At 38.6% G+C, this 17,745-nt stretch overlaps 2 protein-coding genes across 3 annotated transcripts; both read right to left on the bottom strand.

Annotated features, from left to right (window-relative positions):
• Nucleotides 1-2,237: 2,237 nt before the first annotated feature.
• On the bottom strand, nucleotides 2,238-6,830 carry LOC105162870 (uncharacterized). Of its 2 annotated transcripts, none has more exons than XM_011081026.3 (5): nucleotides 6,594-6,830; nucleotides 5,651-5,753; nucleotides 3,447-3,560; nucleotides 2,586-2,687; nucleotides 2,238-2,484 (listed from the first exon to the last, which is right to left on the bottom strand). In XM_011081026.3, the coding sequence occupies exons 1-5, from the start codon at nucleotides 6,671-6,673 to the stop codon at nucleotides 2,440-2,442; spliced, it is 444 nt and encodes a 147-aa protein (XP_011079328.1). In that variant the 5' UTR covers nucleotides 6,674-6,830; the 3' UTR covers nucleotides 2,238-2,439. The 2 variants fall into 2 exon arrangements, with proteins under 2 accessions (XP_011079328.1, XP_011079329.1); XM_011081027.3 differs by having other exon boundaries at nucleotides 5,651-5,735; nucleotides 6,594-6,828.
• Nucleotides 6,831-9,260: 2,430 nt separating this feature from the next.
• LOC105162958 (uncharacterized) lies at nucleotides 9,261-10,583 on the bottom strand. The gene has a single exon (XM_011081138.3). The coding sequence runs from the start codon at nucleotides 10,479-10,481 to the stop codon at nucleotides 9,507-9,509; it is 975 nt and encodes a 324-aa protein (XP_011079440.1). The 5' UTR covers nucleotides 10,482-10,583; the 3' UTR covers nucleotides 9,261-9,506.
• Nucleotides 10,584-17,745: the final 7,162 nt, after the last annotated feature.

The following is a 17,745-nucleotide window of genomic DNA, read 5'->3' as shown; positions in this document are numbered from 1 at the left end:
GGTGGATCGAGGGGAGAGAGCAGGGGTGGTGGGTGGTTGGAGGGAGCAGGCGGCGACGGTGAGTGGGGGTGGCCAAGGGCAGCGAGGGAATTTTTTTATATATATTAAATTATTTTATTAATATAAATAAATAATAATATGCATAAATATTTGTTTGTACATATTCAAATATCGTATTAAATTTAAACTATTCATTTAAATCATATAAATTTCAACCGTAGATATGTGACAAATAAAATAGAGCGGTTGACAAATTAGGTGTAAAATAACTTTATTATAAAAAAATCAAGAAAAATCGCATGGAGAGTGCATGCAAGACACCATTGCGGTCGAGGGTTCTTTTGGCCATATTCTAACAAATATAAGGGGTTTTTTTGCTATTTTTTTACACAGGGATTTTTTAAACATTTTATACATCATAGAGGGTAAATTGTAATTTACTCTAAAAAAACTGGATCTTCAGAAATTTGTTATAATTACGAATACCCTTTTACTATTTTAAAAATTATAAATATTCTCTTAAAATTTATATTTATAATTATGATGAAATTTAGATAGTGTCTTGTAATTTATCCAAAGTTTAATGAAAGAGAGAATTAGGAGACAATGTGAAAATGAAATTGGAATTGGAGGTAGGGTTTGTTTGGATAGGGGAAAGGCTTTTATAGTTTATTCTTGGAATCAAATTGGGTATAGGTAGTTCCACACCTTGCAAGTAGCTTTAAATTATTGATATTGAACCCTATCCCTACTTGAAATGGATAAGTTTTGTGATAAAGTTTTTTCCCACTTGGTAAGGTAAGGTAAAGAATATGGTACTAATTTTTTATAGGCAATCTACATTTACTTTTTTGTTCTTTATCTAAATTTAGGATTGTGTTTGGTATAGAATTTGGATGAAAGGATTTTAATTTGAGGGAAAATTTTAAAAAAATGATTTTAAATAGCTTCGTACTAAAAAATTTGAAATATGTTAATGTTACGTAGAAAACATAGTTTAAAGTGCAAGTTGAAATAAATACAAAGAATTCGTTACAAGGGATTTAAAAACTAGACTTTTGAATTCATCGACCCAAACACAGCCCAATAACCTTATTAGTGTAGCATCGAGCTGTTGTTGCAAGTCCGTTAGGGAAGGGTCCAATACTCTTGATCGATGATCTGTCTACACAAACCATCTCTACCTTCTGGTTAATTATATATGCACTATCTGGAACGTCAACATCGTTTACATAAACCGCTACTGTTCTTTTGAAAAATTATATACGCACTCTCCAAAAATATCAGCATCATTACACAAACTTACCCCACTTTTTGACTGTCAAAGTGATTTATGTAATTATCCAAAAGACGAGTAATTTGTTGAAACAAATTACAGATTAAGGGATGTAAATATAATTATTCCTATATAACAGACAGTTCTCCTTTAAATAGCAAGTATCCTTCTTGAATGTTTAGGTTGATGAAAGTCTCCAAGTCCTTTATTGCTAGGGAGATATTAACATAGATGTTGTAATGGTTTTTCCTTTTCATGGGATGAGATGTAATAATGTGCCCTTTGAAACTACTACACTAAGGATTAAAGAGAACAAGAAAAGGAGACATTAATTTTATATCATTTTCAATGTTCAAATATTTGTACTAATCCATTTGAAATAAAGAGCAGTAGATTAATGATGTTTATGGCATGCAACACACCTTTTCTAAAGGTTGGGACATCCTTAGAAAATCATGCAATGTCATCTGTCTCAGTTAGAATATTTTGGTCCAAATCCTAATCCAATTACAAAGGCAACATCTTCTTGCTGAGAACTTGACCCTTCTAACTTCTCTTTTCACATTGTAATAGATAAAGCAGTCCCGGATTCCCACATTTCTTGTATCATCTACACCAAAAGTACTTCCAAAAGAAACACACCAGACCAGAACATACTATGGATCAAAAGCGAATGAGAAGAATCTAAGGATGAAATAAGATAAACATCCTTTTAACAGACCAAGAAAACGATGAATTCTTGTCTTTAAGAAAGAGAGTGCCTGCTGGAAAAGTACACAATTCTTACATGAGACTTTTCCAGAGGATGTGTTGTGTTCACATATCGAAAGTATTCGGTGGGTTCTCGAAAAATTTTCCCACCATTCATCATGTGGGACCCACAATGCCTGTGGGGTCGACAGTTGTCGATGCCATTACCGGCCACGTATGGTCAATTGCATCGGACAGCAACTAAAGTAACTTCAACGAATCCCACCAATAACTATTAATTTCAAGAAATGAGCAGTGTGACAATATTCACATTAGTATTCGTTGGACATGAATTCAGTAGAAACAAAGAAAGAGACGGAGGGATGATATATCCATTACTTTACAGCATCTCATATTTCCAATGTCAACACTACTTGACAGAGTTGATATCAACGGTTCGTTGAAACCAGTGCCTATCTCATGAAGAAACCAACAAGAGCAGCCCAGTATCCAGCCAACTGTAACAGGACCAGAATTGAACAGAAACAGAAGGGAACTTGTTTCAATTTTTACCAAGAAAAATCCACGTTATGTTCAGGCATTCGGTAAAAAGACTTACCTGAGCTAGAATGCTGTTTCCAGTGTGACCTTCAATGACTAATCCTGCAGTAAGCCCGATCATGGCCCATGCGCCGTTGATTGCTTCAATTTGACGACGTTTCTGTATCAGTGATAGTTAAGTTAGCCATCAAGAATTACCTTACTTTGAGGATGCAACTTCGAATCGAAACCAATTCAACAGTCGTATGAATTTCTCACTTTGTATCTATATGTTATTGATCGTCTTTCTGAACATTTTACTACAAAGTACCTCTTTCCATGTCTTATATGTAATATTATATGCACCCATGCAGTGATTAAGCTACAGGTCCGTATAACAGATGTAAAGCAATATCAACAAATAGGAGCTCAAATCGATAATGGAATTTTATAACTACAATGAACAAGAAAAAAGAGAAGAATTATAGAGTATTCTGAACCAAGAATTTCAATGTACATAACTGTTTATTCTTCCATTTATCACACTGATGATATTATCATGCAAAAACATATTGCATAAACTGTAACATCTCTCCAAGTCGCGAAGTCCTTCCTGACTTTACTGCCCACTAAGTAAACTCTAAGAAAATGCATGAACTGAAATGGCAAACATCATCAAGTGTCCCAGTCTCCGATGGACTAGGACTTAAGTGGGTAAATGATGGCATCTTTCGATGAATTCTCAAGTTGTGAAGATCAATGTCAAATAGCAAGAACATATTGAAAATTCAGAACCGCTGTATATCACTAAGTACATTCATTTGAGATCAGAATCGAAACGAAAATTCAGATTGCCAAACAGAACTTTGAAGCCATTCCGTTCCAATCATTTAATAGTTCTACAGAAAGGAAAAGGTTCTCAATCGAAATGGAATCTCACTTTGAACTTCTCTTTTGCTTTAATTTTTTCCATCTGTTTTGCTGCTAATCTCTTGGCTTCCAAAGGATCAACCATAACAACTTCTTTGTTTGACTTCTGTTTATCTGGAGATACCTACATAACAGCCAAAAAGAAGATGCGGAATAAGTATTGTCTGAAAGGACGTCCACGCAGATATTTGCTGATGAGCTGGTCAAGAGCAGCCACTTAATATCAGAAGTTCATGCTTAAACATGTTTCATAGGCTCAAATGGGGCTCCTCCTTTTCATATGGCCAAAAATTTCAATGATTATTTCGCGTGGATCTGAACATGGCATGAAAATCCAATTTAGCCATCTAAGGGTTGATATCAACTAATCAGCCTTTATTGGATGATTTTCCTAATCCTAGTAATTAATTGACAATCAAATGATAGACGAACAAAAATGAAAAATGCTCAGTTTGTTAGAAAAAAGGAATGGTAGATAAAACGAATATAACAATGTCAAGATAATGGTTAAAAAATTTAAAATAATGGTTAAAAGGTTTGAAGGTAATGGCAAAATATAGGAAAGTCAATAATGCAAATAATATGAATATTTCCAAGTATCGGATGTAGAGAATTTAATCCTTTAATCACAAAAACATATCTGCAAAAGTCAAAATCTGATTCATATTTAGCTATGCAAAGGCTTCACCCAAGCACACAGAAGGAGCAGTGCACCTCCCACCAAACCTCAAGAATAACTTTTATGTGTTCATGAAACTAGGACAAAATGCAAGCCTATACAACCGTGTAAATGGCTGTTGGACTTTAGGAAGAGCAAGAACAGATCTGTGTTTACTCTATTTTCATTGTAGAAACAGAATTTTGGTTTATTTTAAACACCATTGGTTTTATATCTTTGGGTGGTTTTTGTTGTATTTGCAGCAAACTACTGTTGATCCTGGCAGCAAACTAGTAGTGCCGGAGCATTTCCATTTTAAAGAAAGTGGAATCATGCTTCATCTTTCCATTATCTTTTCTATATTTCCCCGACAAAATCCACCCGTTGCTTTCTACTTACTATTCACATTCTTGGTGCATGTAGCTTTCTAGGTCTTGTAGAAGCCATTGTTAAGGAATTTAAATACAAAAATACATTAGGATGGCCAAACCACAAATGAATTGATCGTTATGGTGCAGTTTCCTGGGTGGGTAACATCTAAAGAATTGAATATATTCACATTCGTTTCATGATCAATTTCTCTTTGTAAGTAAAGATTCAAGCAAGGCTAAGATACTGACTCGTCAAAGCCCAAACTTAAAAATGGAAGCAACAATCTATAACAGTGCATCAGCATCATACCAGGTCCAATTATGATTTCTATAAGAACAGAGGTATAACAATGAATAACCGAAAAGCTGCCCTTAGAACAAACAGGATTATGAACCCTTCAGTGACGGGAATACCAAGTGCTCATTAAGAAAGGCAGGCCTTGTTCATATCATAAGGTGTTAGTACCATAGGACTATGAGATCACAAGGAATCTATGGCAGATCTGTCGATACAAAGACCAAACTTTTCAAAAACTTTGGCCTTTTCCTCCTAAAATAGTGTCAATGCATCTCAAAGATCCATTTCATTATTGCATGGGATAGACCAGAAGGATTGCCGAATTGGTAACTATGATGCAGATTGCAGTCAATGCCAGCACATGAGAAATTGAAGAGGCACGGTTAAGATAGCTTTGAGGAAAATGTGAAAGTTAAAAGTTCACAGTGGATGATGAGGGAAGTAACAAGAGTTGGTGTGACAAAGAGGTGGCCATGCTAACAGCTTGAAGCTGGATAATTAGGGAAGGAGCTGCCATTGGTTGATGAGTAGATTAAGTCCGCTTATCTTCAAATTGTTTTATATTTCTTCTTTTATGTCTGGTATAAAAGTTGCATAAAATGGAAAGTTCCGTGAAACTTACGTACAACAGCAACATTGTGAACAGCTAGACAATCAAAAGTTTCTTGGCTTTTGATATTAGATTGCCATTTCAAGGACTCATTTGCATATGTAAAGCCATCAACTTGGCAAAAATAATAACTAAAAACCTGTATTCAAGCAATAGTGTGTAACTGTGAGATTTACACGGCAGCTACATATCACTATCACATACCTAAAAATAGCTTTGAGCATATTCAAACCAATATATTGGCATTATACATGCGGAAGCCATGGGTGGTGCATACATTTGGATTTGCCAGGACACGGATTGCTTGACTCCTTGTTCTTCGAGGAGACAATCTCACATCTTGCTCTCTTTGCAAACCCCACCTGGAAAATAGAGAGCAGCTAAGGAAATTGACAAACACGTGAGAAACATGATTTAACAATATTCTTCTTTTAGAAAAGAATACTGTTAGAAAACCTGTTGCAGGGCAAGACGCAGATGAATGGAAAAAAGCCAGCAATTCTAAAACTCGGACAAAAAAATTCAAAAAACAGATTTCTGTAATAAACACTGCACCCCTTCAGCTTCTTTAAAGTTGGAATTAGGATCAATACATTGGACAGTACAAATTCAACGACAAATTTATGCTGTCATGACACAGTGATGATAAACTTGTGTAATAATAACACAGCTTGTGCACAAAGATGTCGAAGGTGAAAACCACAGCTATGTAAGTCAGAATCTACTCTGTTTCACCGAAAATAATGAACAAGTTAAGTTCTTCCTTAAAAAACAACTCAAAGACATCAACTTTCATGAGGAATTGGTACAGGTACAAACTGCCAAAGCCCACCACTTGAAATTCAAGCAATTATGACGAAACCCAAATGGAAGATCAGACCAAACAAAACAACCTCTAATATAAAACCCAACGTTTCCCACCATTTAACACGATTCAAATAAGAACAAAGCTTTCACATATGAACAAGAACTGATCATTCTTGAAATTACAATTCCATACATTCTAAATCGAAGACAAAGAAAGACACTACCATTCCGAAATTGGACCACTAAAAAAGTTAAATTCAGCGCACCCATATAAATTTCCAATCCAAATATTACAATTAAGCACAGATTGCTCAGGATTTCAAGCCACACACACAAAAAGCAAAAAGAAAAAGAAAAGACAAAAAATGATTAGCAAAGAGTAATTGGATTCCCGAGAGTTGTCTGAAACTTACTTGAGACCAACAGAAGTGCGAAAACCAGAGGAAGACAGTTGCCCTCCATTGATAATGGGCAGTGACAAAGAAGACAACATCGTGTTTGTTTCGTCCTTATTTTTAAAGAACTCTTTTTGTGGGTTTGAAGAGTTTAAAGTGGTCGACAGTGGAAGGATTCAGAACGTCGGACTTGGAACTTTTTCCTCCACTGGACAGTTGATTCTTGATTTGCTAAGTTTCTATTCAGTACGGCATAGCATTGGCCATATCTTTTTCTTAACTTGATCTTGGCCATTGACTCTTTTTCTTTATCAAAAAAATCTCAAGCCAAATTCAATAAAACCAAATAATCTTGCAATTCATTATTTATTGGGTGATATTTACTGTAAATTGCTGGGACAAAAATAGGGTCTTGGACCAACAATCCATTTAACAAAATTTATCAACAGTTAACAAAATTTTAAAGTAAAAGAATTTGTTAGGGCCGATTTCAACTATTTTTTTTTGTTTGTATAAGAGGTAGTCAAGATGCAGCAGTAGTGAATTGAACTAATAAGAAAATAATTGAATTGGTCCAGATCCACTTGTGATGGGACTGATTTTGGGCTGATTTTCATATATTGAAACTTGAATTAGTCCAGTCCAATGACTCAGGATCATCTGGTTTTGAGTCGATTTAAGTTGGGTTTATTGGGCCATTTTTATCTTTTTATATAAAAATAATGTGCATGTAAGTTTTATTTCATTCTTCTAAATTGATTATTTTGGTAGTTTTGTTATACTTTTGAAACTTTAAAAATTATTATCTTAATTGTTTTACTTCTAAATATTTAGTACTTTAATTTATTAATACTCTTTATTTATTTCTTTCAAAATTTATTTTAAATTCTTTTTAAATTTATTTCATCTGTTTATTATTGTGATGTGAGGATATTGTGTACATCCCTCAGCAAGACCTTCACATCTATGAAAGAGACCTCCCAAGGTTTAAGTAGACGAATATCTCTGAAGGTTATAACATAGAGAAGGTTCTGTGATATGGAGGTATCCAAAGGTCATGAGAGGACCTCTAAATACCAAGGACAGAATGTGAAGAAAGCACTATCAAAGTCGCGTACACTACTATACTTGTGCAGTGTTTGTCCCCTAGACCACCTCTGTCTTTGTCAGCTGCCTTGGTACGATCCATTGCCAAACATTAGATTAAAATACGATTCAACAGACCTTATATAGTACAAATCCACCCTTACATGTAAATACGGCTCTCCACCTCCACCAGGTTGGAACACTCATTCTTACTTGTGCATTCACTATATACTTCTTGAGTATTCTACTGACTTGATCATCAGAGAGCCATTGCTGGAATCCCCTCCGGCGAGGCTCTAACATGTGTTTGTTTGCAGGACCTCTATGACAGCACCACCTTCCATTACGTTGAGCTCAAAGACTTTCGGAGTCCTTCTGCTCACCTGCAGATACCTCGTATTTCCAGGACACAACATATTGTAAGCTTGTTCATCAAAATTATTATTTAAGTCAATTATATTGTCTTAACTATTACTTTTTCTAGTTATAATTTTTTATGTGATTTAATTTCTTATTTATTTTATTTTCCCATACAGTCATAATTTAAGTAATTGTTCAAAAAAAAAACCTCAATTCATAAAAAAATAAAGATAAAATAAGCACACTCGGGCCTGTTCCAGGCCTCAACCAGGCCGATTCACAAGCCGAGCCTAAATTTATAATACTCAATTAAGACCCATTTAAAAACCTATGACTGATCATAAATAGTAATGAACTGTTCTGGACAGAGCCATTTTGGGCTAGGCCGTGCTAGCCCTAAGCCGGCCCGCCCATTGTGCCTTGAGGAGGTATTGGATGTGTGGCATTGTGCGTTTAAAGAAAAAAACATAATACAAAAGAGCTTATTGAAGTGTTTTGCGACTTATTTACGTAAATTGTACAATAACTTCTAATCCAAATGGGCTCACGCTGATTACAACACCACTCGGTATCCAATAACCCAATCAACCTATTAAGAGCTAATCACTTGGGCCTTCTTTACGTGACATAAATGAGGCTACAAGCATAAAATTGATAGTAAATTTGGGAGTCAAATTTTAATACATATGTAACGGGTTCGGTTGACAACATAATTACCAATCAAGCCATAATCAGAGAGAGCGACGGCCTTCGGCTATAATTTCCAGTTGATCCAAAAATAAAGCATAATTAAGTGGGATAGCCGACGAAGTTATACTTTTAGTCTCATAGGATAGGATTTATCTTTTTTGGACTTTTATTTTACGAGATTTCAAAATATTCCTAAAGTTGAAAAAGTTTAATAACTTTAGTCTTATGCTTTAAGAAGTCTTCAAAATAATTCTAAAGTTGAAAAAGCTTGACACATTTAATCCTATGAATTTCGTAAAATACAATATTAAATGTGTCAAATTTTTATAATTTTGAGACTATTTTCAAAATTCCGTAAAGTAGAACTTCATATCCTGTCTTATATGGCTAAAAATATAATTTTGTCCGAATATCTGGGCTAATAAGCCCAAACAAAACGGGCCTTGGTATCCAATATTATACATCAAGTATAGTATTAACAGAACCTAAGAAGTTGAAGATTCCATGAGAGACTCTTGACTTCTCAAGAAGTACAAAAGAAAAAAATCATTGAAAATATGTCAGAGATGATGAATTAGCAAAATTGTCGGGCACATGAGGTCAATTATTATTGTGTTCCAGAACTGGGTCCTGTTCCTGAATGTGGAAGTTTCAGACACAAGTGTTAGCAATTTCACATGACTTTGTCCGATGGAAAAATCATTTCAAAACATAAGCCTGCACTTCTTGAATGGATGAATGGTTCCAATGCAGAAACTTGGCCGCATTCCCTCCATAACATACAAGACTGATCTATTACTGTGTGGTTGGCAGTTTAGCGTACTGGTAAAAGGACCTCTCATGTAGCTCGATCTCCTCCCCATGGTGCTTCTTACAATGGAAGTACAAAACCGTGTACGCTGCGACTATGAAAATCTTTGCAAAAGAAGCAACACTCACTAGAAACAATACATACATCGTCGCATTCATTAACCCTTTGTGTCCTAATGTCACCCTGTAAACCTCGAAGATTATGAGAATCATAACGTTGAGAGAAACGTTGAGCAAGAAACCTTGAACCCTCTTGCCCTTAACTAGTGCTGCAGACTTTGCAAGTGCTTTCATCCCATAACAACCTTCCACCACTGAAACCACGACGGCCAAAGCCCAAGGAACGAACAAGTATAGGTAGAGAATTGAAGCTGTAATCCCGAGCAAGACGGCCACACAGAAGGTCACACGGCTTGAGTACATCAGGAGAGGAGCTGCCAGCATAGCAACAACGACAAAGTAGCCAATCGCTAGTCCCGACACGTATAAGCTAGTGATGAGGGGCCGTGTCCATGTTGTCCAAATGCCTGAAAAGAGGTCTTTTAGCGATAACGTCTTGGAACTGTAGGACACAGCTGAGACTAGAATAGTTGAAACAGAAGAGAAGAAGGAGATGATGGAAACTGCAAGAACGAAAGCAGTTTGAAGTGCAAGAAGACGTGCGAATAAATTTGTGATCAAGCTTGTTTTGGGCATGAATGAGCTAGGGTCAGACGGAGGAAACGAGTTTGGATCTGCCGGGATATCGAATGAACTAGGATCAGGCATGAATGATTGCTGGGCAGTAACCATCATGTCGGTCACCAGGGATTGGAGGGAGTAGTTGAGCAACAAAACGAAACACGATGATAAAACTGCTGAAAATATCGCTATGAGTGCCATGAGTTTCCCATTCTTAGGAAGAAGTTTGATGGATTCGCTTAGAATAGTGAAGAAACTGTATGATCTGAAGAGTTCCATTGGTCCTCCAGGGATCAGAGGTCTACAGAAAACCTATATTGGTGTGATCTACTATGAGGGATAGAACCAGCATGAATTTTATAGTTGGGGTTTGATAGTTCTATTTGGTAAACCATGTACAGCTTGAAAATGCAACGCAAATTGATGGCACTAAGTCTTCGACGACTACAAGAGAACAAGATATATACTACGAATAATATTGCAATGAGACTAATTCCTCCTGAAAGCAAAATTTTCGTCTGCATCGACTTTGCATAGATATTTACAGTATTGAAAGTGAGACAATTTGCAAAATATTTTTCCCACACAATAAAATTATTTTTTAAAATAAAAAACAATATTTTCTGTTTAGGTACGGTCCAAATTTCAAAATACCGTTCCACCTTAGAACGGGATTTAAAAAAATATCGTTCCTACATACATTACAATATCCTAAATAAAAAAAGAGGAAAAATAAAAATATAGGAACGGTCAATTTATTCTAACCATTCCAAAATCAGTTCAAAAAAATTTAATTTCGTGTCAAATGAAAAGTGGAGGGAAAATCAAACTTAGGAATAGTTATTAAATTTTTGACCGTTTCTAAGATGAATTTAAATAAAATTGTACCTAAATGTATAAAATATTTGTTCCTAAAATAATTTTAAAAAACTAAAAGAGTTCCAAAATCGTTCGTAAATATGTCCACAGATTGCTCGTTCACTTTCCAGTTACGATATCTCAACATCTGAGTCCTTGACTAATTCCAAACTTAAACGCATAACAATACTTCCATATGTGAACATATCTAGTGGTCTGATGGACAGTTGTATCGTTTTTAACCTTGTTGATTGTGTATCAGATACGATATCTCAGTATCTGTATAAGAAAAATATCGAAAACGTTATCGAATGTAGTATTATGTCAATTTAATAATATTGAACGGTCTAATTAGGCGATCCAATCCAATAGTGTAGATGCTACTTACATTTATGTAAGACTAACAATCTTATATATACAAATATACTTGATCTTCTGAACATGTATCAATTTAATTCAAAGCATTATCGTTATGTTTGGATTAATATTTTGGGTATTTTTGTTTTGGTGTTTTGGAGATAGAGAGAGAAAAATAGAGATAAGTTAGTATGTGTTTTGAGATAGATGGTATGTTTGGATTTGTGTTTTGATATAATATAAAATATTATAAAATAAGTGGTGTAGGTTTGACGTTGGGATTTGGGAGACAGGAGTTACTGTTCATTGTCAAATCATGTCTTTTAATATATATCTTTAGTAATATATATATGTGTATGTATATAGTATTTTGTTTGTTAGTGAAATATAATATATATATTTATGTTAAGTAATTTTTTTTATTGAGGCATTTCTTTTTATATTTTAAATAATAATTATAATTTTAATGCATAATTAAATACATTGTAGTATTGTCTCCAAAATGATTTTGTTAGACTTTATCTTTGGAATGAAAAAACATAATATATAAAATTCAAATAAAAAATTTAGAATTAAGTATGTATTATTGGTATATTGTCTTCAATTTAGAAAAGTTTTAAATATTTTAATCAAGTAGCATTGATAGTAAATACCTTTAATATTAATAATTTCATAAGTTTAATAATTATTTTTTAGTATTAATTATTAATTACATTTCACATATATTATACATTAAACAATTATAATACATATAATACAAATAATTTTAAAAAAAATAATTAAAAAAAGGAGAGAGAGAAGAAAGAAGAAAGAAAAGAATGAGAAAAAGCTGCAGAGACAGTGACAGAAAAGAAAGAAGAGAGAGAGAGAAAAGAAATCAAAAAATAAGAAAGAGAGAAGAAAGAAAAAAAAACAAAAAATCAAAATTAATTACTCCACACCTAGTAAAGGTGTGAAGACACAAACCCAAATAAGGTTTTGTGTTTTGGCCCATCTCTAAGATAGGCCAAGGGCCAAAACACAAAACCAAACATAGGGTATATGTTTTCAATAGCCTTAGTTAATATATGGTCTACTTTTTTCTGATCATTAACATGCCTGTGATGTTTTTTCTTATATTTTTTATTTTGTTGATTTTTTAGAAAAAATAATTTTGGCACAAAATTAGGAACGTTCTATTTTAAAAATAGGAACAAGTTTGTATAAAATGCTCCAAAACAACATCGTTTTTAGATTAAACGACATTGTTTTTAGATTAAACGACATCATTTTTATTTTTAGGAATGATTTTAAAAATAAGAATGGTTATTGTTAAAAATATTCGTCAATTGAAACGACGTCATTTTGGTTATTTGGAAGGATTTTTTGGAATGATTTTTTTAAAAAATGCGCGTTTTAAAATCGTTCCAAAAATCAATATATATACAACACATAGCAGATTTTTTCTTTCCCTTCTCCCTTTCTCTCCCTCACTCTCGTCCTCTCTCTCTTTCCCCGATCGCTCGCCTCCTCGCGCCGTCTGCCACCGTCAACCGCTGTCATGCCTCCCCGATCTCACTGGCCGCTCCTTGGGCAAGACGGACGGTAGTGACTTGTGGAGGACTTGCGAGCGGCTAGGAGATGCCGGTCAGTATGCAGAGGCGCAAACGGTCTTCGAGCAGAGACTCTTACCGATTGGGGATTGCAACACTGTTCGTATGGAAATTTTCTTGATGTGTGGGGATGCTATCCGCCAAGTATGAAGTTATTCCGAGGACGTTTGGGCAAGGAGATATAAGGGCGCCTGGTCATCGCCACCCTGCCCGCGAGCAGGAGAGAAATGTGTGAAGCAGAGTGCTTAATCCTTGGAGATTTACAATACTGTTTCAATGGAGAGATCCTTGGAGTGTTGGGAGCACCTCCAAAATGTTTTAGAGGTAGACGGTTCCATTTGAGTCAGAAACGACGACGATGTTCAGAGTCTGCCAGGCGAGACTGTAGTTTCATAATATTGCGAGAGCAATTCCTCAGCCATGGATGATCGGATGGGGCTGAAACTCTAGAGTTATGATGTGGAAGTCATAGGCTACGCTACGGTCCAAGAGACACTTGATTTGGACGTCGGTGGAGGAAGATGCAGAAAAAGTGCACTCCTCGGCCCTTGCGAGTGTCTACTCCTATAACAAGAGAAAACTTTCTTAAGCCTATTATAAGGGGGATATGCAGTGGTGAGCTCCAGCCAGCCCTCCCTGTGCACGACGACAGTAGCATGAGACAACATCTGCACTAAATGAGTTTCTCTTGGGGGCATGATGGGAGCTTTCAAGAGCCGGCTCTGGACAGTTCAAATGAGTGTTTAGAGTCCCCGAAGGGCATGAGAACCTGACGGGCAGCGGCCAGGATTGCCTACATTGGGCGCAAATACAATCGAGAGGCTCCATGTGGCGCGCAAGGTTGCTCCGCAGGTTGCAAGATATCCGGGGCAACACCTCTCGTGCGAATGGGTGATCAAGGCAAGCATTGCAAGACCTCGTGATCCAACTCATGGTATGCGCTATCGAGTTCTAGCCATCCATAGGGGTCCATTGTCTAAGATGAGCGGTTATGGGATGATACCACACTATAGGCATATTATGAAGCCAAGCCGAAAGGTAAGAAAGCATGTCGGGCATGCCGTGTGTGATCAAGGCAAGATGTTGACATATTGAATGGGCCTCGGACTTATATGCGGTCCTATTGGGGCGAGGCATAGAAGACGGCCACGACGAAGGCGTGGGCCGAGAATGCCCCGAGTGAATGTTGGGCATGAGATGGGCGTTGCAGGCGCATGCTGAGAGCTGTAATAACGAGGCGGAGCAAGGATGCTCCTTGTCATTGAGGAATGCGTCAGTAGGTTCTGAGATTATGGGCGAGACGCATGACGACAAACTAGCTAGTCGGGGCCTGCTGCCAAGAGACGCTAAGGCATGAGCACCGAGAGAAGGCGTGAGTGACGAGAGCCTAGGGGAACATGGGCATTTCGGATAGGCGCACGCAAGGGCACGCGGTGCCGCGTAAGGATGCATTCGGATGTCATGCTAGCGAGCTTTAGTGTTGAAGACACGCGATGGACAGTCGATAAACTCTGATATGTGAGAAGGCGGGTCAAAGGTTGGGTGTAACCTAAGACACCATCACGGGCGAAAAATATATTCTGCTGCAAGATAAAAGAGTCAGCCCGTGACACTTGGTATTAGAGCTCGGTTAATCCTAGATTCGCGAAGGAGAGTGTGCCCAGTTGAAGATCTGAATTGGCACACAAGCTTTACGTGAGGTAGAGGTGGGTTGAGACCGTGCTCTTGAGACAAGATTAGACCATTTCACAACGATACGATTTTAGGGGATATCTGTCGTAGACATTATGTTGGGTAGAGTCCTTTTATGCGCGTTTGGGATGCTTCAGAGAGCAAGCGGCTACGGTCCAACTTCGTTGTTGTTGGTTGGCAGTTGGGTGATATGTTGAGCGAACTGTCAACCATGTTCTGAAATTTTTCTTCAGCAGATTGATATTTAGATTTCAGACTTCACCTTGGCTTCCCTAAGCGAGAGGGGGATATGCCGATGCATTGGGTGGACTGCGAGAGCCATGATTGCGAGATAAGCAACCATGTGTGCGGAATTGCCGCAAGTCAGGAGGTGATCTAGGCGATGAGGCCTTTCTGGTGGGCGAGATACAACCTTGAGTTGAGGGTGGTAGATGAAGGGTCACCTTCTCATGAGTTTGAAGAACCTTCCAGCAGAGATGATGTGTTGAATATTCAGGTGCCGAAGCACAGTTGCACATGAGGTCGTGGACAAGCCACCCTTGGGGTTGCGAGGAGTGGACGTTGAGATCCCTTTGTGGGCAATTGCCAGTGCAAGCCGTATTTGGCCGAGCAGAATTGTGGGATGAACTGCTATTGTGGTAGATGATGGTGCGTCTAGAGAGAGACGACACGCTTCAAGAACCAAGGAGCATAAGCATCCATTATGTGAGAAAGGCAACTTGTCCCGAACTTGAGTGGGGGCAACACACTAAGCCATGTGTTGGGTGCTTGTCAGGAGCACAAGTTTGAGCTGAATTGCGAATATTATTTGAGGAGAATCTAAGTCCAAGGATTTTCGAGAGGGACTGTTGTGTGGAGAGTTGTGAGGAGCATCGGGCTCCATTGACACCATGAGCGGCATGGTGAGCGCGGGCCGGGATTTCAACTTGATGTTACGGTCGGGCTGGGGAGACGAAAACCCCAACCTTGTTAGCAGTCGGATCGATGCGGGACTTGTGTTTTGAGTTTTTCAATCCGGCCGAGACATGAGATTGAGTTTTGCGGCCGAGCTAGGACTTGAACTTGGTTGTCAGCCAGATTGGGGGCAGAGGCCCCATTTTCATGTTGGGTTGAGCGAGAACCCTTCGTAGAGACGTTCGGTCCACGAGCAGCATGGTTCCTACAGTTCGGCATCCGGCCCATGTACTTGCAAGTGTTTAAGTATGGTCAATCGCAGAGGCAGGTTTGCGTGTTTGTCGAGGACGACAACACCTCGAGTGGGGGAGAGAGGGCGGAGTGCGCGCACAGACTCCACACTTCATTAGTTCCAAATCAATTCGGGTGTATTTGAGGCACTATTTTGAGGACAGTCGAAATGTCAGAGGCGCACTTGATAGACTTGGAGCACAGTTTGCTACTTGTTACTTGAGAATGTTGGGAAAAGAGTACAGAATGTGTGTACAGACTTCCAACAACGGTTGAGTAATAGTTGGGAAGAGAGTGTAGATCGAGACACAAACTTCCGACTTCAGTGAGCAACAGTCGGGAAGAGAGTGTAGAGCGAGGCACAGACTTCCGACTTCAGCGAGCTACATTGAAAAAAGAGTGTAGAGAAAGACACAGACTTCCAACGTAAGCAACATCGGGGAAGAGAGTGTAGACGAGTACACAGACTTCCAACTTGAGGCGATCATGTAAAATGCAGTACATTGAGGCACTGTTTGCTGAGAGCTACCCGCCACTTTAGGAAGAGAGTGTAGAGAGAGGCACAGACTTCTGCTTTGAGTTTTCGTGTTGAGTGAGTGCATTAGAGGCACTATATTTGGTGCGGGAGCTTAGCACCAATTTGGAAAGAGGGTGTCGACGAGTAGACAGACTTCCGTTTGTTGAGATGATCACATCGGGTGCGGCAGAGGCACCATTTGTGGGGAGATTACATATTGTGCTGGAGAGGCACTTCACGACTGGAGAGCTCGAAAGAGCAAGAGGTCGGTCTGGTGTTGCGTGATACTAAGAGATAGTATTGGGTACCGCATACACCTCATTCTTTCGTGTATGTGTTGACGAGGACATCAAAAGATCGAGAGGGGGAGGATCTCACTGGTCGCTCCTTAGGCAAGACAGACGACAGTGACTTGTGCAGGACGTGCGGGCGGCTAGGGGATGCCGGCCAGCACTCAGGGGCGCAAATAGTCTTCGGGCAAAGATTCTTACCGATTGGGGATTGCAATACTGTTCTTATGGAAACTTTCTTAGTGTGTGGATGCTATCCGCCAAGTATGAAGTCATTCCAAGGACGTTTGAGCAAGAAGATATAAGGGTGCTTGGTCATCGCCACCATACCAGCTAGCAGGAGAGAAATGTGTGAAGCAGAGTACTTTATCTTTGGAGATTTACAATAGTGTTTCAATGTGGAGATCCTTGAAGTGTTGGGAGCACCTCCAAGATGTTTCAGAGGTAGATGGTTCCGTTTGAGTAGGAAACGATGACGATGTTCAGAGTCTGTCAGTGCAGTGACAAGACTATAGTTTCAGAATATTGCAAGGGCAATTCCTTAGCCATGTGATCGGATGGGGCTGAAACTCTAGAGTTAAGATGTGGAAGTCGTAGGCTACACTACGGTCCAAGCAGCACGTGATTTAGATGTTGGTGGAGGGAGATGCAGAAAAGGTGCACTCTTCGGCCTTTGCGAGTATCTACTCCTGGAACAAGAGAAAACTTTCTTAAGCATATTATAAGGAGGGCATAGTGGTGAACTCCAACCAGCCCTCCCCGTGCACGACGGCAGTAGTATGAGACAACGTCTGCACTAAATGAGCTTCTTTTGAGGGCATGATGGGGGCATTCAAGAACCGGCTCTAGGCAGCTCAAAAGAGTGCTTAGAGTCCCCGAAGGGCATGGGAACCTGACGGGCAGCGTAGGGCCAGAGTGGCCTACGTTAGGTGCAAATACGACCGAGAGCCCCCGTGTGACGCGCAAGGTTGCTCCGCGGGCTGCAAGATATCCGAGGCAACACCTCTCATGCGAATGGGTGATCGAGGCAAATATTCCAAGACCTCGTGATC

Source organism: Sesamum indicum, linkage group LG5 (genome assembly GCF_026168435.1).
Source record: "Sesamum indicum cultivar Baizhima isolate 11 linkage group LG5, ASM2616843v1, whole genome shotgun sequence".
Taxonomy (NCBI): Eukaryota; Viridiplantae; Streptophyta; class Magnoliopsida; order Lamiales; family Pedaliaceae; genus Sesamum; species Sesamum indicum.
This window is presented reverse-complemented; position numbering and strand designations above follow the sequence as displayed.